Source organism: Triturus cristatus, chromosome 10, assembly GCF_964204655.1.
Source record: "Triturus cristatus chromosome 10, aTriCri1.1, whole genome shotgun sequence".
Classification (NCBI taxonomy): Eukaryota; Metazoa; Chordata; class Amphibia; order Caudata; family Salamandridae; genus Triturus; species Triturus cristatus.
Genome location: NC_140593.1, coordinates 1134287628 through 1134306051, shown reverse-complemented (window position 1 = coordinate 1134306051; position 18424 = coordinate 1134287628). Strand labels below are relative to the sequence as shown.

General features: G+C 50.3%; 1 protein-coding gene across 3 annotated transcripts in view; it reads left to right on the top strand.

The window, feature by feature from the left end:
- Positions 1-3199: 3199 nt before the first annotated feature.
- The window catches only part of CASKIN1 (CASK interacting protein 1), a 719688-nt gene continuing 704463 nt past the window's right edge, over positions 3200-18424 (top strand). For all 3 annotated transcript variants that reach the window (XM_085629429.1, XM_085629427.1, XM_085629424.1), the window contains exon 1: positions 3200-3962. In XM_085629429.1, the coding sequence (XP_085485555.1) occupies positions 3869-3962 (94 nt within the window). In that variant the 5' untranslated portion in view covers positions 3200-3868. The remainder of the gene's footprint in view (positions 3963-18424) is intronic.

Here is an 18424-nt window from a genome sequence, read left to right as displayed (position 1 = left end):
AATAATGCATTGTTATTATCCTTTTATCTTCTGCCGTTGCTCAGCTGGGTAGGGGCGGGCAAGCGGGGCTGGGCTGTCATGGAGGAGCACGAGGAAGAGTGGTGAGCACTCTCTTAAGTGCGCATGCCGGTTTGGCCAGCCATCTTGTGTCGGCCAAACTGTCATGCGCACTTGGCATGTTCTCCACCGGGCTGTACTGCACAGCCCGGGTGGATTACATGCCCAGACTCCCAGTCCCCGTCTGAGCACCAAACCACAGCATCGTGATTGGCTAGGGGAGTCTGGAAGCCTGGGTGCTTTCTGTTCCTGCTTCCTGTTCCTAGACTCTTGGAAGTACGCGAAGAGGACTGAGAGGCGGCGGCTGGCAATCAGGTATGTGATTTTAGGTATCAGTCTTGGTCATCACACTGACAGCCAGATAATCCACACAAAAGTGTGAGTCCATTAACCCTGGATTAGGAACCAACACCTCTGGGCTGGCCCATGAACTGTGCTGCACCCACTCACTCCCAGGCCAAACAACTTAAGAACCTCTGTCGTTGTGCATTCCTAGGCCCAGCTTGACAGCCCCCATTCATGGGCGTGCTCGCCATTGTGTCTGTGTTGTGAATGCAGATGGGTGTCAACCTTTCGGTCAGAGAGAAGAGGTAAGCAAACCATTCCATAAGATCCCGCCATGCACTCGCCTTGCCCTGTACGAGTCGGATCAGGGGCCTCCACAAAGCCATCTCTCTTACTACTGGGCAACAGGTCGGGGAGGGCTTCCTGTCCTCCTCAGCTTCTTCTAAGATTGCCAGGAAGTACATTGTGTCATTTATCCTGTGATATGGGAAGAAACCTTTAGATGTTTATCTTGTAGTTATTTTTATGTTTGTGTTCTTTGTTATTAATTGAACTAATGAATTTGATGAGCTGTGGCCTCACGAGTGGCCATTTTATAACATCATTGTTATGTTTAGCAAGTTTATGAGACAATATGGATCCAAGCCTACATTTACAAGCATTTCTGATTCCCACAAATCTATGCAGAACACTTTATGGTTAAAACACAGGAAAAAGGTAAACGAATTTATTGATTTTAGTAATGGTTGTGTCAATTCTGGCATGCGATGATATTTGCAAACCCCCAGATTAAGCAGGGGTGTGTAGAAGCTTTAACAGGTTGCTAAAATGTAAACATCAGCGCCCAAGTGTGTTTTGCTTGGTATTTCACATTTAGAGAATCAATTTTAATTAGTGTTTCCCTCCAGAATAAGGAGGACACCCTGAAATGTGTTTTGCTTAGCCAAATAAATCCAAACATTAATGAAATAAATTGAGGATATGTTTTCATGAAATTGTATTTGTGCAAGAGCAAATTCTTCTTAATTCATTTATTGAAAGAGAACATTCTATTCGCCGTCTGTGGAGATGTGCGAGCTGTAGGTAAAATATCCCAGATTTACAAAGATTTCTTACCTCCAAACTTACCATTCATTTTGCAACTTGAACAGGTCCTAAGGAACCACTGAGCATCTCGAAACACCGAGCAGTGGGTCTTACCTGTCCTGCGTATTTGTGATGATCAAGTGTCCTACTAACCTCGGGAGAGGGGAGAAGCAGGCAGAAGGAGGGGAGAAGCAGGCAGAGAGGGGAAGCAAGGCAAGCAGAGAGAGGGGAGCAGCAGGCAGAAGAAGCAGCAAGCAGAGAGAGGGAAGAAGCAGGCAGAGGGGCAGCAAGCAGAGAGAGGGGAGAAACAGGCAGAGGGGTAGCAGACAGAGGGGAGAAACAGGTAGAGAGAGGGGAGAAGCAGGCAGAGGGGAGAAGCAGGCAGAAGGAGGGGAGGAGCAGGCAGAGGGGAGAAGCAGGCAGAGGGGGGGGAGCAAGCAGAGAGAGGGGAGAAACAGGCAGAAGAAGCAGCAAGCAGAGAGAGTGAAGAAGCAGGCAGAGGGGCAGCAAGCAGAGAGAGGGGAGAAACAGGCAGAGGGGTAGCAGACAGAGGGGAGAAACAGGAGCAGCAAGCAGAGAGAGGGAAGAAGCATGCAGAGGGGCAGCAGGCAGAGAGAGGGGAGAAACAGGCAGAGGGATAGCAGACAGAGGGGAGAAACAGAGAGAGGGGAGAAGCAGGAAGAGAGAGGGGAGAAGCAGGCAGAGAGAGGGGAGAAGCAGACAGAGGGGGGAAGCAAGCAGAGAGAGGGGAGAAGCAGACAAAATGGGGAAGTAAGCAGAGAGAGGGGAGAAACAGGATCAGCAAGCAGAGAGAGGGAAGAAGCATGCAGAGGGGCAGCAGGCAGAGAGAGGGGAGAAACAGGCAGAGGGGTAGCAGACAGAGGGGAGAAACAGAGAGAGGGGAGAAGCAGGAAGAGAGAGGGGAGAAGCAGGCAGAGAGAGGGGAGAAGCAGACAGAGGGGGGAAGCAAGCAGAGAGAGGGGAGAAGCAGACAAAATGGGGAAGTAAGCAGAGAGAGGGGAGAAGCGAGAGGGGAGAGGGGAGAAACAGGCAGAGAGAGGGAAGACGCGAAAGATAGTGAAATATTTAGCGGAATGGCCGGGGTTGAGCAGGGATAACTGGATAGACAGAGGACCGTCGGGGGAGGTACAGGCGGGACGGGGAGGAGTTTATTGGGCAGGAGGGGTCGGAAGGTTGTAAGGGGGGAATGAAGAGAAGGGAGATGTCCAGGTAGCAAGGGAAGAGGCGGGAGTCGTGGACATTCTGCTCATGAAGTACCGCAAGAGGCAGCACGTCTCTGTTTACTCGCGGTAAATAAAGCCCCGTGCGTTATATTGCGTTACAAAATCAGTCACAAGTGGGCGGGGAGGGGGGAAGAGTTGGGAGAGGATGGACGGAGTAGAGGGAGGAGGGAAGGCGGAGGCAGAGTGTGGTGGGAGGCGTATTTAAATGATGTCTCATGAATATTTGAAAAGGACGTCCCGTACAGCCGAGTAGCAGCGCGCGATATTGTGGTAGCGCTGTGAGGAGAAAGCGAGTACCGGAAAGAGGGAGCGCTAAGGGATATAACACAGGGAACGCAGGAGGACTGGAGGGAGAAACAGGTGAAGGGAAAGAGAACACCGATCGAGGAGCAGAGTGAAGGGGCAGAGGAGGGAGGGAAATGGAGTGAAGGGGGAGAGCAAAGAAGGAAGGGGGCGGAGTCAGGGAGCGAGGTGGGCGGGCTTTGGCAATGTGAGGCGGGTGGAGGGAGGGGGGATAGTGAGGGAGGAGAGCCCTGCAGATCCTGCGCTGCCCGGGTCCACCCGCTCCTGCAGCGCCCAGCGGACACCGAGGCTGGGCTTCCCCCGCGTCTTCGTCTTGCTGCAGCTGGTTCAAGGCCCCCTGGCCCTCGGGGTGGTGAGGGGGCTCCCCAGGAGCGTGCATTTGGGATTGCAAACTGACTAGCTGCCTGTGTGGAAAGCCCCCCATCTCTGCGGATCTACCCCCAAAACCTGCCACCCTACGGATTTACCATTTTCGGGCATCGATGCGCGGAGCTGACTCTGGCCCCTCTGAAAGGGGGCGTTCTTGGATGCTGGGGGTGATGGTGGCGAGGGGGTTCCTGCCCCTACCCCATTAGAGGCGCCTCGAAGCCCTGTCAGCTCTTTAGCGCCTGCGCGCGGGGAGGACCGACCCCACTTGGTGAATTCTCAGCGGGTCCCCGGTGATATGGCGCCCTACAAAAAAGCCAACCGGGCCCAGGCGTGTGTACCGCGCGGATCCCCGGCGTCCTCGTGATTAACCCCCGCCCCCTGCATCCCTGGATGTGCACGCACCCGCTCCAGGCGCACGGGAAGGATGCTCTGAGGGCACCAGGAGCCTGCCCGCCCCCCCGAACCGCACTGTCCGTATCTGAGGACCCCCCCGGCCCCCTCCCCGCCCCCCTGGAGATTTTGCGATGGGAAAGGACCAGGAGCTGCTGCAGGCAGTGAAGACCGAGGACCTGATCACGGTACAGAAGCTGCTGCAGAGGCCGAGGCCGGGCAAAGCCAGTGAGTACCGGGAGGGGGAGGGGCGGCTGTGCAGCAGCGGCGCTGACCAATGGCGGGAGGGGGGGGGGGTCAGTAACCTCCTCTGATCACTAGTGCTGGACAGCGGCATGGTCAAGGGGTGCAAAAACCCATTGCTGTGCACGAGTGCTGACCAATGGCACGAGGGAGAGGGGTCCGTGTATCCGCCGCTGGCCAATGGCAGGGGAGCGTGAGCAGGAACCCATCGCTGCCATTAACGCTGTCCAATAGCCTGGGGTCACCAGTAACCTTCTGCTGACCATTGACGTGAATAGCGGAGCTGTCCACTAACGCTGACCAATGGCATGGTGGAGGGCTGTACTCCCCCCTGGTCACTAGTTCTGACCGGTGGGTGGAGGGGGGGGGGGGGCGGAGTGTACCGAAGCACACTGGTGCCCACCAAGTGCTCGGTACCGCGGGGGGCTCCATAGGTACACTCACAGCACACGAACCACTGCCCAGTAGCACCGCTGACCACCAGTGCTGCCCAGCAGTCCTCTGTTGGAGACCCAGCGCTGTCCAATAAACAGCTGACCACTAGCGCCGTGCAGCTTTCAGCTCAGATCCCACCGGTGCCTACCTCTCTATGAGTGGGGGGTGGGGGGGCTCCCCTGCCACCTAATTGTCTGACACCTCTTCTAATGAACAGGGGCAGCAGGGCACATGTTCCTGCCCTCCCCTGACAGAAGAGATCAGAGATGGGCAGCCGAGCCTCCTCACTGCCAGCTCGACCAGCTGCTGTACAGGGCGAGGCTGGCATGGCACGGTGCACAGAGGTTGCCAGTACTGGGGAGGTTGGTGCACACTTTGGAAAATAAACCTCTTCTGCACATTTCCTTGATATTGTTTGCACCGGTTAAGAATGGTTACTAGTCTACTGGGAGCGGCCAATGGGCAAAGGCTACTAGTTAGCCTGTCAATGAGTACGGAATATGGCCTCATGGTACTGGTTATGTTGCCACTGCTAGTTAGACAGTCATGTAGCACGGAATCTAGTCTTCTAGAACCAGCCAAGTGGGCACTACGCTTGGCACAGATATTATGAATACTGGTCATGCTGCCATAGCGTAGTGTCAGTTTCTGGTGCTGGTTAGGTAGGCGCTGGGCATTGCACATACGTTTGTCAGTCCTGGTCAGGGTACTAGATATAGCGCCCTGGTACTTGTCAAGTGGGCATTGGCCATGGCACAGATGTTGTCTGATTTGGCGAAACTGTTACTGGGCTCGAGATATCACCTTCGGGTACCGGTTAAGTGTGAACTGTGCATTGCTCAAGAGTTGCTATGCGTGCCAGTCTGCCATGGGGCATATGAATATTGTCTACTCCTACTGGCCAGGAGGGCGTGAAGCGTGCCAGAGAAATTGCCAGTGCTTGTGAGGTTGCCATGGAGATAAGAATAGAGTTTTCCAGCGCCGGCCAGGTTGGCAGTGTGTATTGCAGTGCAGATCAGGGTGGCATGTGGGATGGAATGGTCAAGATGGCATGGGGCATTGCCCATTGGGTTCTTATGGTGGCTAGACTGATGGTGTGGCGACAGGAAATGCGCGAAATCGCTTTGTTTGAAATAAAAACATTTTTAACTGTTTTTATTATTTTCATATTCAAGGCACATATCTTTCTGACATATCGATATTGTTTGAACTCATTTGATACAAATTGAAATGTAGAGTTTACTGTACTTTTGGTTGACATTTTTTGTTTGGAAAGAAAGAATTGGAAAATGAATAAAACATTCAAACAATACTGTGGGAAGAGCTTAGAATGTCTGGAACACCGACCTCGTCGCCAATTTTAGATCCAGCATCAGCTTGTCCTTCTTAAGGAGGTGCGAAGATCACAATAAAATCTGTTTCTACTACCACTACACAACATCTCATTTAAAAGCCCTTTAATTGTTAAAATGAACTTCTTGAAAATGATTTTGCTCGTGGTGCAGTTTTACTGCAGAATGTTTCCAATCAGATACCGCGTTAATTGCTGATTTCGACCACTTTTTTTTCGGTCAGTTTGTATTTCGCTAGCCTGGGTTTCCGCCAGCTGCACATCTGATATCATAATATTAGTGCCATCCCTTCTGTTGCTGGGTCTGCGCGTTGCATTAGCGAAGGCTTGTCGGGTCTGCATACTGCACAGAGGTGTCTGCTGGAGCCCTGCGTGAAGGCGAGCAGGTACCACTGATGAGGGATGCTAACCTGCCGAGGCTACTGCACAGAGGTGTCTGCTGGAGCTCTGCGTGAGGGCGAGCAGGTACCACTGATGAGGGATGTTAACCTGCCGAGGCTACTGCACAGAGGTGTCTGCTGGAGCTCTGCGTGAAGGCGAGCAGGTACCACTGATGAGGGACGTTAACCTGCCGAGGCTACTGCACAGAGGTGTCTGCTGGAGCTCTGCGTGAAGGCGAGCAGGTACCACTGATGAGGGATGTTAACCTGCCGAGGCTACTGCACAGAGGTGTCTGCTGGAGCCCTGCGTGAAGGCCTGCCGAGGCTACTGCACAGAGGTGTCTGCTGGAGCCCTGCGTGAAGGCGAGCAGGTACCACTGACGAGGGAAGTTAACCTGCCGAGGCTACTGCACAGAGGTGTCTGCTGGAGCCCTGCGTGAAGGCGAGCAGGTACCACTGATGAGGGATGTTAACCTGCCGAGGCTACTGCACAGAGGTGTCTGCTGGAGCTCTGCGTGAAGGCGAGCAGGTACCACTGATGAGGGATGCTAACCTGCCGAGGCTACTGCACAGAGGTGGCTGGGGGGAGGGGGGGGCAGTGCTGATCAGGGACTGGCGGAGGTCGAATGTCTGTCCAGGTGGAAAGCGTTCCTGCTGCAATAGATAATCTTTTAATATAAAAATCCTCCTCCATCTTTGTAATACATTAGAGGAGGGGAAAGGTATTTTTGAATTAGAAAAGATGGTGCATAGAGCATCTCCCACACACCCTGGGCCTGACTATGCACGGAATGTACACTCACGGTGACAGGATCTCTAGGACAACATCTCTCTAGAGGCAGGACAGGTAAGGGACACATGACTCCATCGTTCCCCCGCTCAAGGTCCCGGATACATAAGTGGCAGTGTTTGGGGAAAATGTCATTCACTCCCGTGCCTGACTCACATAAAATGTAGGAACACCATGGCCACGAACATCTCCCTCATCCATAGGGCGTGGGATACAGGAGTGCATCAGAGACCTGCTGTCTCTGTGAACATCTCCCTCATCCATAGGGCGTGAGATACAGGAGTGCATCAGAGACCTGCTGTCTCTGTGAACATCTCCCTCATCCATAGGGCGTGAGATACAGGAGTGCATCAGAGACCTGCTGTGTCTGTGAACATCTCCCTCATCCATAGGGCGTGAGATACAGGAGTGCATCAGAGACCTGCTGTGTCTGTGAACATCTCCCTCATACATAGGGCGTGAGATACAGGAGTGCATCAGAGACCTGCTGTCTCTGTGAACATCTCCCTCATCCATAGGGCGTGAGATACAGGAGTGCATCAGAGACCTGCTGTCTCTTTGAACATCTCCCTCCTACATAGGGCGTGGGATACAGGAGTGCATCCGAGACCTGCTGTGTCTGTGAACATACTCCCTCATACATAGGGCGTGGGATACAGGAGTGCATCAGAGACCTGCTGTGTCTGTGAACATCTCCCTCATACATAGGGCGTGGGATACAGGAGTGCATCAGAGACCTGCTGTGTCTGTGAACATCTCCCTCATACATAGGGCGTGGGATACAGGAGTGCATCAGAGACCTGCTGTGTCTGTGAACATCTCCCTCATACATAGGGCGTGGGATACAGGAGTGCATCAGAGACCTGCTGTGTCTGTGAACATCTCCCTCATACATAGGGCGTGGGATACAGGAGTGCACCAGAGGCCTGCTGTCTCTGTGAACATCTCCCTCATCCATAGGGCGTGGGGTACAGGAGTGCATCAGAGACCTGCTGTGTCTGTGAACATCTCCCTCATCCATAGGGCGTGAGATACAGGAGTGCATCAGAGACCTGCTGTCTCTGTGAACATCTCACTCATCCATAGGGCGTGGGATACAGGAGTGCATCAGAGACCTGCTGTGTCTGTGAACATCTCCCTCATCCATAGGGCGTGAGATGCAGGAGTGCATCAGAGACCTGCTGTCTCTGTGAACATCTCCCTCATTCATAGGGCGTGAGATACAGGAGTGCATCAGAGACCTGCTGTGTCTGTGAACATCTCCCTCATCCATAGGGCGTGAGATACAGGAGTGTGCAAGTACACACACTGATTTCACTCCCTTCCACAACACGTATTGACCAAAACTGCACTCCACGCTGAACAGGTCATCCAGACACCAGCAGACATCTGTGCTCCTTTTCACCTGAAGGTCAGGCCCAGCCCCTCCGCACCTTGGTACATTCTGGAACTGAATGCTAACGAAGCATCCGCAAACTTTACACATCCTGGTGTAACTCCACACTTCCATCTCACCTTGCTTCCTCAAAGTAGCACTCAGAACATGCAAAAAACACAAACCATTGCCACCCTCAAAGCAAACTACTGCCCAGAAACCATCCTCAAGGCAAACATTGAAAGACAGGCATTAGTCACAGCTGTCAGACACTGTTCAATCCTCTGCCACCACTACCTGTTCCACCCTCAATACAGGCATCGAACCACAGTGAATATTGTGCAGGGGTCGCCAACCTTTTCTATAGTGAGAACTACTTCTGATCAGTGAAAATCATTGTGAGCTACTGAAGGCGAAACAACTCGGGCGCTGTTAGCCGACAACCTCACGTCCAGCAACATTGACTTTAAGGCTAACGTCCATAGAGCCGGATGCTATGGTTTGAAAAAAATACTTTGACGGGGGGGCACTATGACAGGGCTGCCAAGTGTGTCAGTGAGAGCGTGTTCCTTGGGGATCTATGAACATGTGTGTGTATATGAGTGGGATATATGTGTATGGGTGACTGAGAGCCACTCTGAAGGTGTCTGGGAGCTACTGGTAGCTCACGATCGACTGGTTGGAGACACCTGTAAGATAATCAAGACCACCTCACTTACCATTGGTAATTCGACTGCCCGTACTATAAAACCTCACACTTCCCTCTGGCACACTCCTCTGGCGCTCGTACAATCCACTGGCAACACAGTTCTTGTTTAACATGTTACATTCTCTAAAACCATCATCCTACGTTTATGACTGTATCTCGACATCTTTAATAAATTCACTCCCTACTGAAGCCCTTACATCTACTATGAACATAATTATCACCTCTCTTCCTACATGTATAATCCAATCATTCTTGAAAATGTCTGGACTGTGTCCTCTGCTCAAAGAAGCAAACCTTAACCCAGATGAGCTGTGCGTTGACCGACCCATGACATGCCTTCTCTTCCATGCAATGTTTCTCGAATGGGCCAGTAGCTGACCACCTTCATGAAACACATCAGTCAGGGTGTGGGCTGGGGATATCGAAACCCAAATATCAACGGGTCATAGTATCCTGGCCACAATATCGAAGGATAACATTTCAAAAGGTAGGCTTCTAAACCTTTCTTATACCTGACTCCACATATTTGTACCTTGTAGATATATATATTTATGTCATCAAGGAATGTAGATGCAGACTTTATTATCATATATATCTTTATCTATCGATCTATCGATCGATGGATCTATCTATTGATCTATAGATATATCACTATATATAGATACATCAATATCCTCATCAAGGAATGTTGATTTAGAGTTTATAATTAATCCTTACCTCCCTCTGAGCACTTTCCTGCACAATATGTTGTTCCTTGATATTGTAGTCCCGATGTTGTGACCCATCGATATCTGGGATTTCATAATCTCCACCACAATCCTCAGTCTTCATAACCATCTCTCTGGCTTTCACCCGGGCTGTAGAACAGAGGCCATGAGTAGATCCGAGTTGTAGATGGCATTCCATGAATAATTCAAAATGGTGGTTCCTGTGTGCTGTTACTGCTTGAACAGTTGTGGCTTTTGCTAACATCAAACACCTAGTTCTCCTCAATACTCTCCGCGTACGCACAAGCATCACGCATACAGTGTAAATTGTCTTACCATATATCACCACATATCTCTTTGGTAGACAACAAGCTGCATGGATGGAATTCTGCAGGTCTCCACCCATGCTTGCCCGGAGAAGAACCCTAGGACTCCATTGTCACTCCTATGAGAGTAAACTTGACATGGAGCCACTGCGAGTACCCCTAAGGAAACAAGACACTGCCATCCGCCAATATGTGGGGCGACCCGATTATACCTTAAAGTGTCATCGACTAGACGCATTCTTCAGCTTATATATTTCCAAGATCTCATTCAAAGATGGATGTCTTCAGTATACTTTAAACTCAACCTAATACAGAGTAAATTTGTCCTCATAAATGGCAGAGTAATCAAACTATTCCTTCACTATGGATTTAGATGGTTCACTCACTGTCAGTTCTACGTCCTTTCTCCTAGACTACACTTTCCTTTAATGACCATGTCAATAAAATAAGAAAAGCACAGACTGCTTAGTTCAAGCTTACATTACGGTGTAAAACTAAGACCTACTTTCCAGCTATGAACTTCCAGTCCATGCCCATGACCTATCGCAGCTCGATGGAGGTAATACTTTATTTACTCGCCTCCCTGGCTTTTCACTGACTCCAATTTAAGCAGCTTTTCATTCGGCAGCTCAATTTGTTACCAACCACAGAAAGTCGGAACACGTTTCCCCTATCTTGGAAAATCTACAGTGACTCCTCCTCCTTGCCGCCGCTTTAAAGTTTGTCGCACGAGGTCTACAAAGCACTTCAGATGAGAAAACATGACTACCTTGCATCCAAACTCAGGGCTCAAGTGGATTAAAAAGTAATCGGACACATCCCTTGCCAGGCTGGAATTTAAAACACGTACAAAGAATGCGCACACCAATACGCTACTTTGGCATAAGGACTAAGACTATGAAATGACCACCTTTTCCACTTGAGACTTTCCCCTCATTGGTCTAATTCAGGAAACAACTCAAAGCCTATCTCTTTAGCATCTTCTTACCTGTCTACACGGTACACGCCTAGCCGCTTCTTCCCACTGGAATAATTGTGTCTATCCTCTTCATGTTTCTCATGGACCAACAACCCAGAGAGGCACAGGCCCGACAGCTAGAGGAGACGCTTACCACGCTTGGGCTTGCACAGCTAGTAACTACCTCTACGCATGAGCTAGAACATACCCTTGACCTGGTCTGGTCTACCCCCCCTCTGGTGACCCTAAGGGATATAACCCCTTGTGCGTGGTCGGACCACCATTGTATCAACCTTCTACTCCCCTAGCTAGACGCACCACACGCCCACCGCCGGACTGGAAATATGTTCGTAGCTGGTCAAAAATTGAGGGCCCGTCACTAGAAAGCTCGCTTAGAGACAACCCTGTCTGGAGGCCGGAGACAGCTGATATTGATGATTGGACCGAAGCCATCTCCGACCAGCTTCTTTCTGCCATCAATAAACTAGCTCCAGGCAAAAAAATAAAAACTGGTAACAAAGGCAAGGGTGCACCGTGGTTTACGGAAGAGCTCAGGGCTTTGAAACGCACGCTCCGCCACCACGAACGACAGGGGCGTAAAGACTATGAGCCACAGGCTCTCGTAGAGTATAGAGCTAAAGTCTCCACTTGCAAAAAGGCGCTCCTTAGCAGGAAAGCGGTATACTAAGAAAACAGGATCTTAGTAGCAACCAACAAACAAAAAGAAACATTTAAAATCCTGAAAGAATTAAGCCAAAAGCAGTCATTGGTGACACCATCCAACCAGGAACAGTGTAATCAATTCCTATCATACTTCTCCGATAAAATACAAAACATTCTGATTGAGATCGACAGATCCCCATTCAAACAATCCCTCTCTGAAGAGGAGGCAACCCAGGGAAAGGGGATAGAGTTGCTCTCTTCCTTCCCAACACTCGACATTGAGACCCTCCGATGCATTGCTACAACAATCAAATCTGGCTCACCCGCTGATCCCTGCCCCCGAGGATTTTTAAGTTAGCTCTCCCAGAGATTGAGAGAGATATCCTTGCCTTATTGAACCTCTCTCTGGAGACTGGGAAGGTGCCAAGACACTTTAAGGAAGCCAAAATAATCCCCCTGCTTAAGAAGACAGGCGCGGATACTTCCAATATGAAAAACTACCGACCAATTTCCCAACTCCCATTCCTGGCCAAAATTTTAGAACAATATTCCCTGCAAACTCTATCCAGGTTCATGGAGGACCACCACCTCCTGGGGGACAGGCAGGCTGGTTTCCGAGCGCACCATAGCACAGAATTGGTGATGCTATCAGTACTCGATGATATTAGGATGACAGCTGACAACAAGAAGCAATGTGTCCTAGTCCTCCTAGATCTGTCAGCAGTGTTCGACACGGTCAATCACGCTCTACTCCTGGAAAGATTGAGACATATTGGGATTGGTAGGCCTATCCTCCAATGGTTTACCTCATTCCTGACCAACTGCACCCAGAGAATCCAGATGGGTGATTGGGTCTCAGAGAGGGGGCCGATCCCCTGTGGAGTCCCACAGGGGTTGGCTCTCTATCCCCTCCTGTTTAACATCTCAGACCTCTGATAAATGCCCTCACGGAAATGGACTGCCAAGTCTTTAATTATGCGGATGACACACAAATCATTCTGCAAATGGAAAACACCCCACAGGCCCACTCCCGGGCGAAAGATCTTCTGCGATTCACGGTTCAATGGATGACGGACAATTCTCTCATGATTAATCCAGACAAAACGGAGGTCTTGGCCGTGACCAATGATCATAACCCTTGGAAGTCCCTCTACTGGCCTCATGAGCTGGGTGAGGCTCCAGTCCCAGCTCCAGTGGTAAAAAGTTTGGGAATAAAAGTGGATGTCAAACTCTCATTGGCCAATCAAGTCTCCTCTGTGTTTGGAACTTGCGTGGGCCTGCTCAGGCTATTAAGGAGACTCTCCCCCATCCTCTCCTTCTCAACCATGAGTACAGTCGTAGCTGCCCTGATCCTGGCCCGCCTAGACTACGGCAGCTCGCTCTACATCGGTTTACCTGACTCACTGTTGGGTAAACTCCAGATAGTGATGAATGATGCCGCCAGGCTAATCTTCAAACTACCTAGGCGCACGCGGGCATCTCCCCTACTGCAAGAACTCCACTGGCTACCCATAAAGCAGAGGGCCAAATTTAAGGGCCTCTGCATTGCACATAAGGCCCTCTACGGCCAGGCACCTATCTACATCAAACAACAACTTGAGAAATACGCCGCAGGCCATTGCTATGGTCCTCCACGGAGGGCCTTTTAAAATGCACACCTCCAAAGGGGGCCGAGCTTTCTCAATCCTCATACCCACACTTTGGAACAGGCTGCCTGGTCAGCTCCGCGCGAAAAGCCACCTTCTTCCTTTCAGAAAAAAACTGAAGACCCTTCTATTCACAGAAGCTTGGGCCTAACTGTGTGCTACTCTCCCTGGAACTGACGTTGCTCTTCTTGAAGCACTTCGAGACCTTTGGTATTAAGCGCTCTACAAATCAAAATTAACAATAACAAATGATACAACTTCTTATGTAAACATATTAGTATGTCTCTCAACTGTGGGTCAAGTATCCCGTTTGCTAGGTAAAGTGCTCCCTGGCCTTCGAGGCTAGATGCCCACTCTGAGAACCACAATAAAATAAGTAATAACGTTCAGGTTGGAACAACGCAACCTGGTATAGAAAGACCTATGAGTAGATAGACCGCAATCTAGCAAGGTACTGGCCCTGGCTTTAAACATGGGCGAGAGTTTTTAGGCACTGAGTAGATTTTTCGAAGATTTGGACTGTTATGGAGCCATGTTACATCATGTGATGGCGTGTGTGAGGCTGTTTTGTTGTTGCCACAGACATACTCGGTTCTGCAGTGGATCGATGCCTTCTATGATCCCTTATAATCTGCAAACAAGTGTGTGATTACTAGTTTGCTGCATGCATTGTATTACGTGTGGTACATGATACGTGATTGCTCACATGTTAGTGAAATTGGAGTACCTTCTTCCATTAATACCACCCTCAAAACTTCTGACGTGGCGAAATACAAAATGGACAGCTACAGATGCCGAACGCATAAGTTATCCTATAACAACTGATTTCACACAACACATCCTTGCAGTAAATCCTTATCTCACTTCCATACGTTATTCCAGCACCAACCATGTTTGTGAATGGTCCTACAACTTCTGCAGACCTGAACGGCCTTGTTCTGCACCGGGAACCAGTTCCTACTGTGTCCCTGTTTTGCACCAGGACAATTCTATCCCTGGACGAGAGTGTGATGGTCAGTGGAATTGGCTGGCCTGTTTCCTGGCCCTTGTGGAAATTCTGGTGCATGGCTACCAGAGTGGACTGACTGCGAAACCTCGAACCTAGACCTAGGCTTGTAATTGTGTATATAAAGCCTAATATATACAGGAAGGCGGGACAATGAACCCAGGGATCCCTGGGATACCCTCAGTGGGGTTTTCTGTAGGCTCCAGCCTGTGAGCTTAAGATGCAGTTCCTCCTGTGGGCAGGATTTTGAAGGAGGCGGTCATAGACGATTGGTCACTTTTTAGGTCTCGCCTGACCCAGCGCATGCGCTGGTCTGGCGAGACTTATTGAGAGGGCCCCAAAAAGTGCTACCAGGCCAGCCTAGAGCTACAGTGCATGTGCGCGCGCGCCGCGCTTTACCGCGATTACTTTCACTTTCGCGGCAGCACAGCTGCTTTGCATAGCCAATAGGTCTCGCTTTTGGGACCTTATAAGTATTTAGTTATGCAACTTTTGCATGGCTAAACACTTATAAGGTCCCAAAGGTGAGACCTATTGGCTATGCCAATGCTTGTTCCTCTTCCTGACCAGGCAGGACTACTTTTCCAAGGTTCCCCTGCACTCCAACCTATCTGGGCCTTCTTCCTGTCCCGCCCCATATCTCCTCCCAGATGTGGTGTTTCTTGGATGACATTTGGTCAGACCCACAAATTCCTCTGGAATGGGTACCATTAATCGCATTTCTTTCTCCCGGATGGGACAGAAGACGGATCGGTTACCTTTGACGCAAACGAGAAGAAAGAAACACTGTGCCTATATGAACCAAATATATATAGGGTCACCACCTCGCCCATGTATCGGGGCTCCATATATCCAGGTCTCAGCTCTTCCGCTCATATCACTGTTATCAGATATTGTAATTGTATTGTAATTGCATTTATATAGCGCTTACTACCCCTAACGAGGCGTTGAAGCGCTTTTTTGGTGAGTAGCATCCTTCTCCAGAACCCATAAAGGATCAGTGTTGAATTAGTATAGTGAAATATGAAAGTAATTTGAGTGGTGGATAGGTTAGTCAGTTATTTGGATTCAGCAGGATAGCGGAGAGAGCAAAAAGGTTTGCATTTATATAGCGCTTGTGACCCCTGATGGGGTGTTGAAGCGCTTTTTTGCCGAGTAGCACGCTACTCCGGAACCCCTAAAAGATTAGTGTTGAATTAGTATAGTGTAAATATGAAAGTAATATGAGTGGTGGATATGTTAGTCAGTTATTTAGATTCAGAAGATATGCCAATTGAAAAAACCCAGCGGAAGCTAACAGACACTACAACACCCAGAATGCATCTTGCCAGCAAATGTAAATATGGACAGGAAATATGGTGCCATGGCAACCGAGAGCGAAGTGACAACCCTATATCTACAAGCCACACAAATACACTGACGGATTATAACCCGGATTTGTCACCAACGCAGCTATAACCCCTTCCAGATATGCCTAAGGTCACACATGCAGCCAGATGAGTTAGTAGTTATGCAGAATAGGTCCGAGCAGCAGTAGCAGCAAACATGCTCGTTATTGTAAATGCCCACTAGTCTGGCTCAGGACAGATCTGCCCAGAACTCTTCAATGGTAATTAACTGTGCTGCTTTCACTCTGTCACTCGCCCTCCTTTCTGAGACGACGTCACCCGGAGTCTGTGCTGAGCGAGCAGCGCGAGTCTGTAGGGATGAAAGCCGAGCAATATGTCTATTTAGTGACACTTTGCCAGAGCTTTAAGGACGCGGAGAATCCTTTTTTCAAAATCAACACAGACAGCTCAGCAAAGCTTGTGCCCTAAAATGGCAGTGCGTGGTGGTGAGAGCAGAGGCCTGGGCTGTGGATGCAAGTTCCCTGCAGGGGAAGCCAGAAGGGTGAGTGTCAGTGCTCGACAGTGGAAGCCAGTACTTTAAGGCGCACGTTAGTGTTTCACAGTACTGGGTGGGAGTGTCTGCAGTGGCCTCAGCCCTGATGCACAGAGGGGGCGGGGGTCGATCATCCTGATACACTGCCGGTGCTCTCGTTCTTGGCAGAACTGACCAAAGAATCGAGGATCATGGGAAATCGGACCAGGGCAGACAGTGGAGTTTCATGGGAGATGATGGCAGACAAGGAAATACCCATCCTAAAAGGATTTCGCGATATTCGGTCTGAACGACGTAACATACAGCAAAGGATCATGGGAGAGTATATCAGAGAAAAGCTGCCATCGAGAAGGGCAACATGGGACAGGAAATCACACCAGAAAGAAGTGTCACTGGCTTCGGCATCAGATGAGGACTGATCATAAAGCAGAGGATCATGGGAGATGGTCTCAGTCAAGGACTCACCATGGAGTGGAGGATCATGGGAGATGGTCTCAGTCCAGGACTCACCAGGAAGCAGAGGATCATGGGAGATGGTCTCAGTCAAGGGCTCACCATGGAGTAGAGGATCATGGAAGATGGTCTCCATCCAGGACTCACCATAGAGTAGAGGATCATGGGAGTTGGTCTCAGTCCAGATCATGAAGTAGAGGATCATGGGAGATTGTCTAAGTCCAGGACTCACCATGGAGTAGAGGATCATGGGAGATGGTCTCAGTCCAGATCATGAAGTAGAGGATCATGGGAGATTGTCTAAGTCCAGGACTCACCATGGAGTAGAGGATCGTGGGAGATGGTCTCAGTCCAGGACTCATCATACAGGAGAGGATCATGGGAGGTGGTCTCAGTCCAGATCATGAAGTAGAGGGTCATGCGAGATGGTCTCAGTCTAGATCATGATGCAGAGGATCATGGGAGATGGGCTCAGTCCAGGACTCACCATGGAGCAGAGGATCATGGGAGATGGTCTCAGTTCAGATCATGAAGTAAAGGATCATGGGAGATTGTCTAAGTCCAGGACTCACCATGGAGTAGAGGATTTTGGGAGAGTATGCTGTGATGTCAGGACTGATCATAAAGTGGAAGTTCATGGGAGAAGATATCCAAGGGCATCAGTCCTGGATTGACCATGGAGCAGAGGTTCATGGAAGAGGATGTCGTCATCACAGGACTGATCATGGAGCAGAGGATCATGGGACAAGGTATCAGACCAGGGTTGGCCATGGAGAGAGGTTGATGGGAGAGGATGTTCTCATTTCAGGACTCATCATAGAGCAGAGGATCACGAGAGAGAGTATCAGACCAGGACTGACCATGGAGCAGGGAATGATGGGAGAGTAATTCCAGATCTGGTATCTCCCTGTAGTTGAGAATCCTGGAGTTTCGGACCAGGATTTACCTTGTAGGACCGAACCCTGAGTTATTCGCCCACGACTGATCATATATTGTGTTTTTGTGCAGCGCTGGTACACTGTTTTCATATACAGAGCAGAAAAGTATGGGAGATAATATCGTAGACTAGACCAGACCTTACTCTTCTGCACTTAAGTCACCCTTCTGACAACCTCTTGCCACAGCTGAAGAGCAGGATTCTTTACAGTGATTTCCCGGCTCTGCTCCCACCACAAAGCCTGTTTTGGAAAGTTCGCAGGGTTTCCAGACAGGCCAGCGTTTGATCCTGCAGCTGGGGCGCACTCTCCCACTTCTGCTGACTCAAACAGTTGTTGGGCCAGAGGTGCCAGAAGCCGAAAGCCAGACACGGCTTCATTAACAGGAGCTGCTGGCTCTCCCTGGTGCTGGCGAGAGCATCACACCCTAGCCATTGTGCGGCCCCCCTCAGGACAATGCAGACCCCGTCTTCGATCCAGATAAGGCTTCCTTTTAAGTATAGTGCAGGGACATAGGCGTTCCTCCTCAACCCTGTGAAGGCTCCAGCCCTCAATCATGTGAAGATTACCATCACCAGTACAATGCATGCCCCCCTCCTGAGTCCAGTGCAGGCCCCCCTCCTGAGTCCAGTGCAGGCTCCGCCCCCTGAGTCCAGTGCAGGCTCCGCCCCCTGAGTCCAGTGCAGGCTCCGCCCCCTGAGTCCAGTGCAGGCTCCGCCCCCTGAGTCCAGTGCAGGCTCCGCCCCCTGAGTCCAGTGCAGGCTCCGCCCCCTGAGTCCAGTGCAGGCTCCCCCCCCCTGAGTCCAGTGCAGGCTCCCCCCCCCTGAGTCCA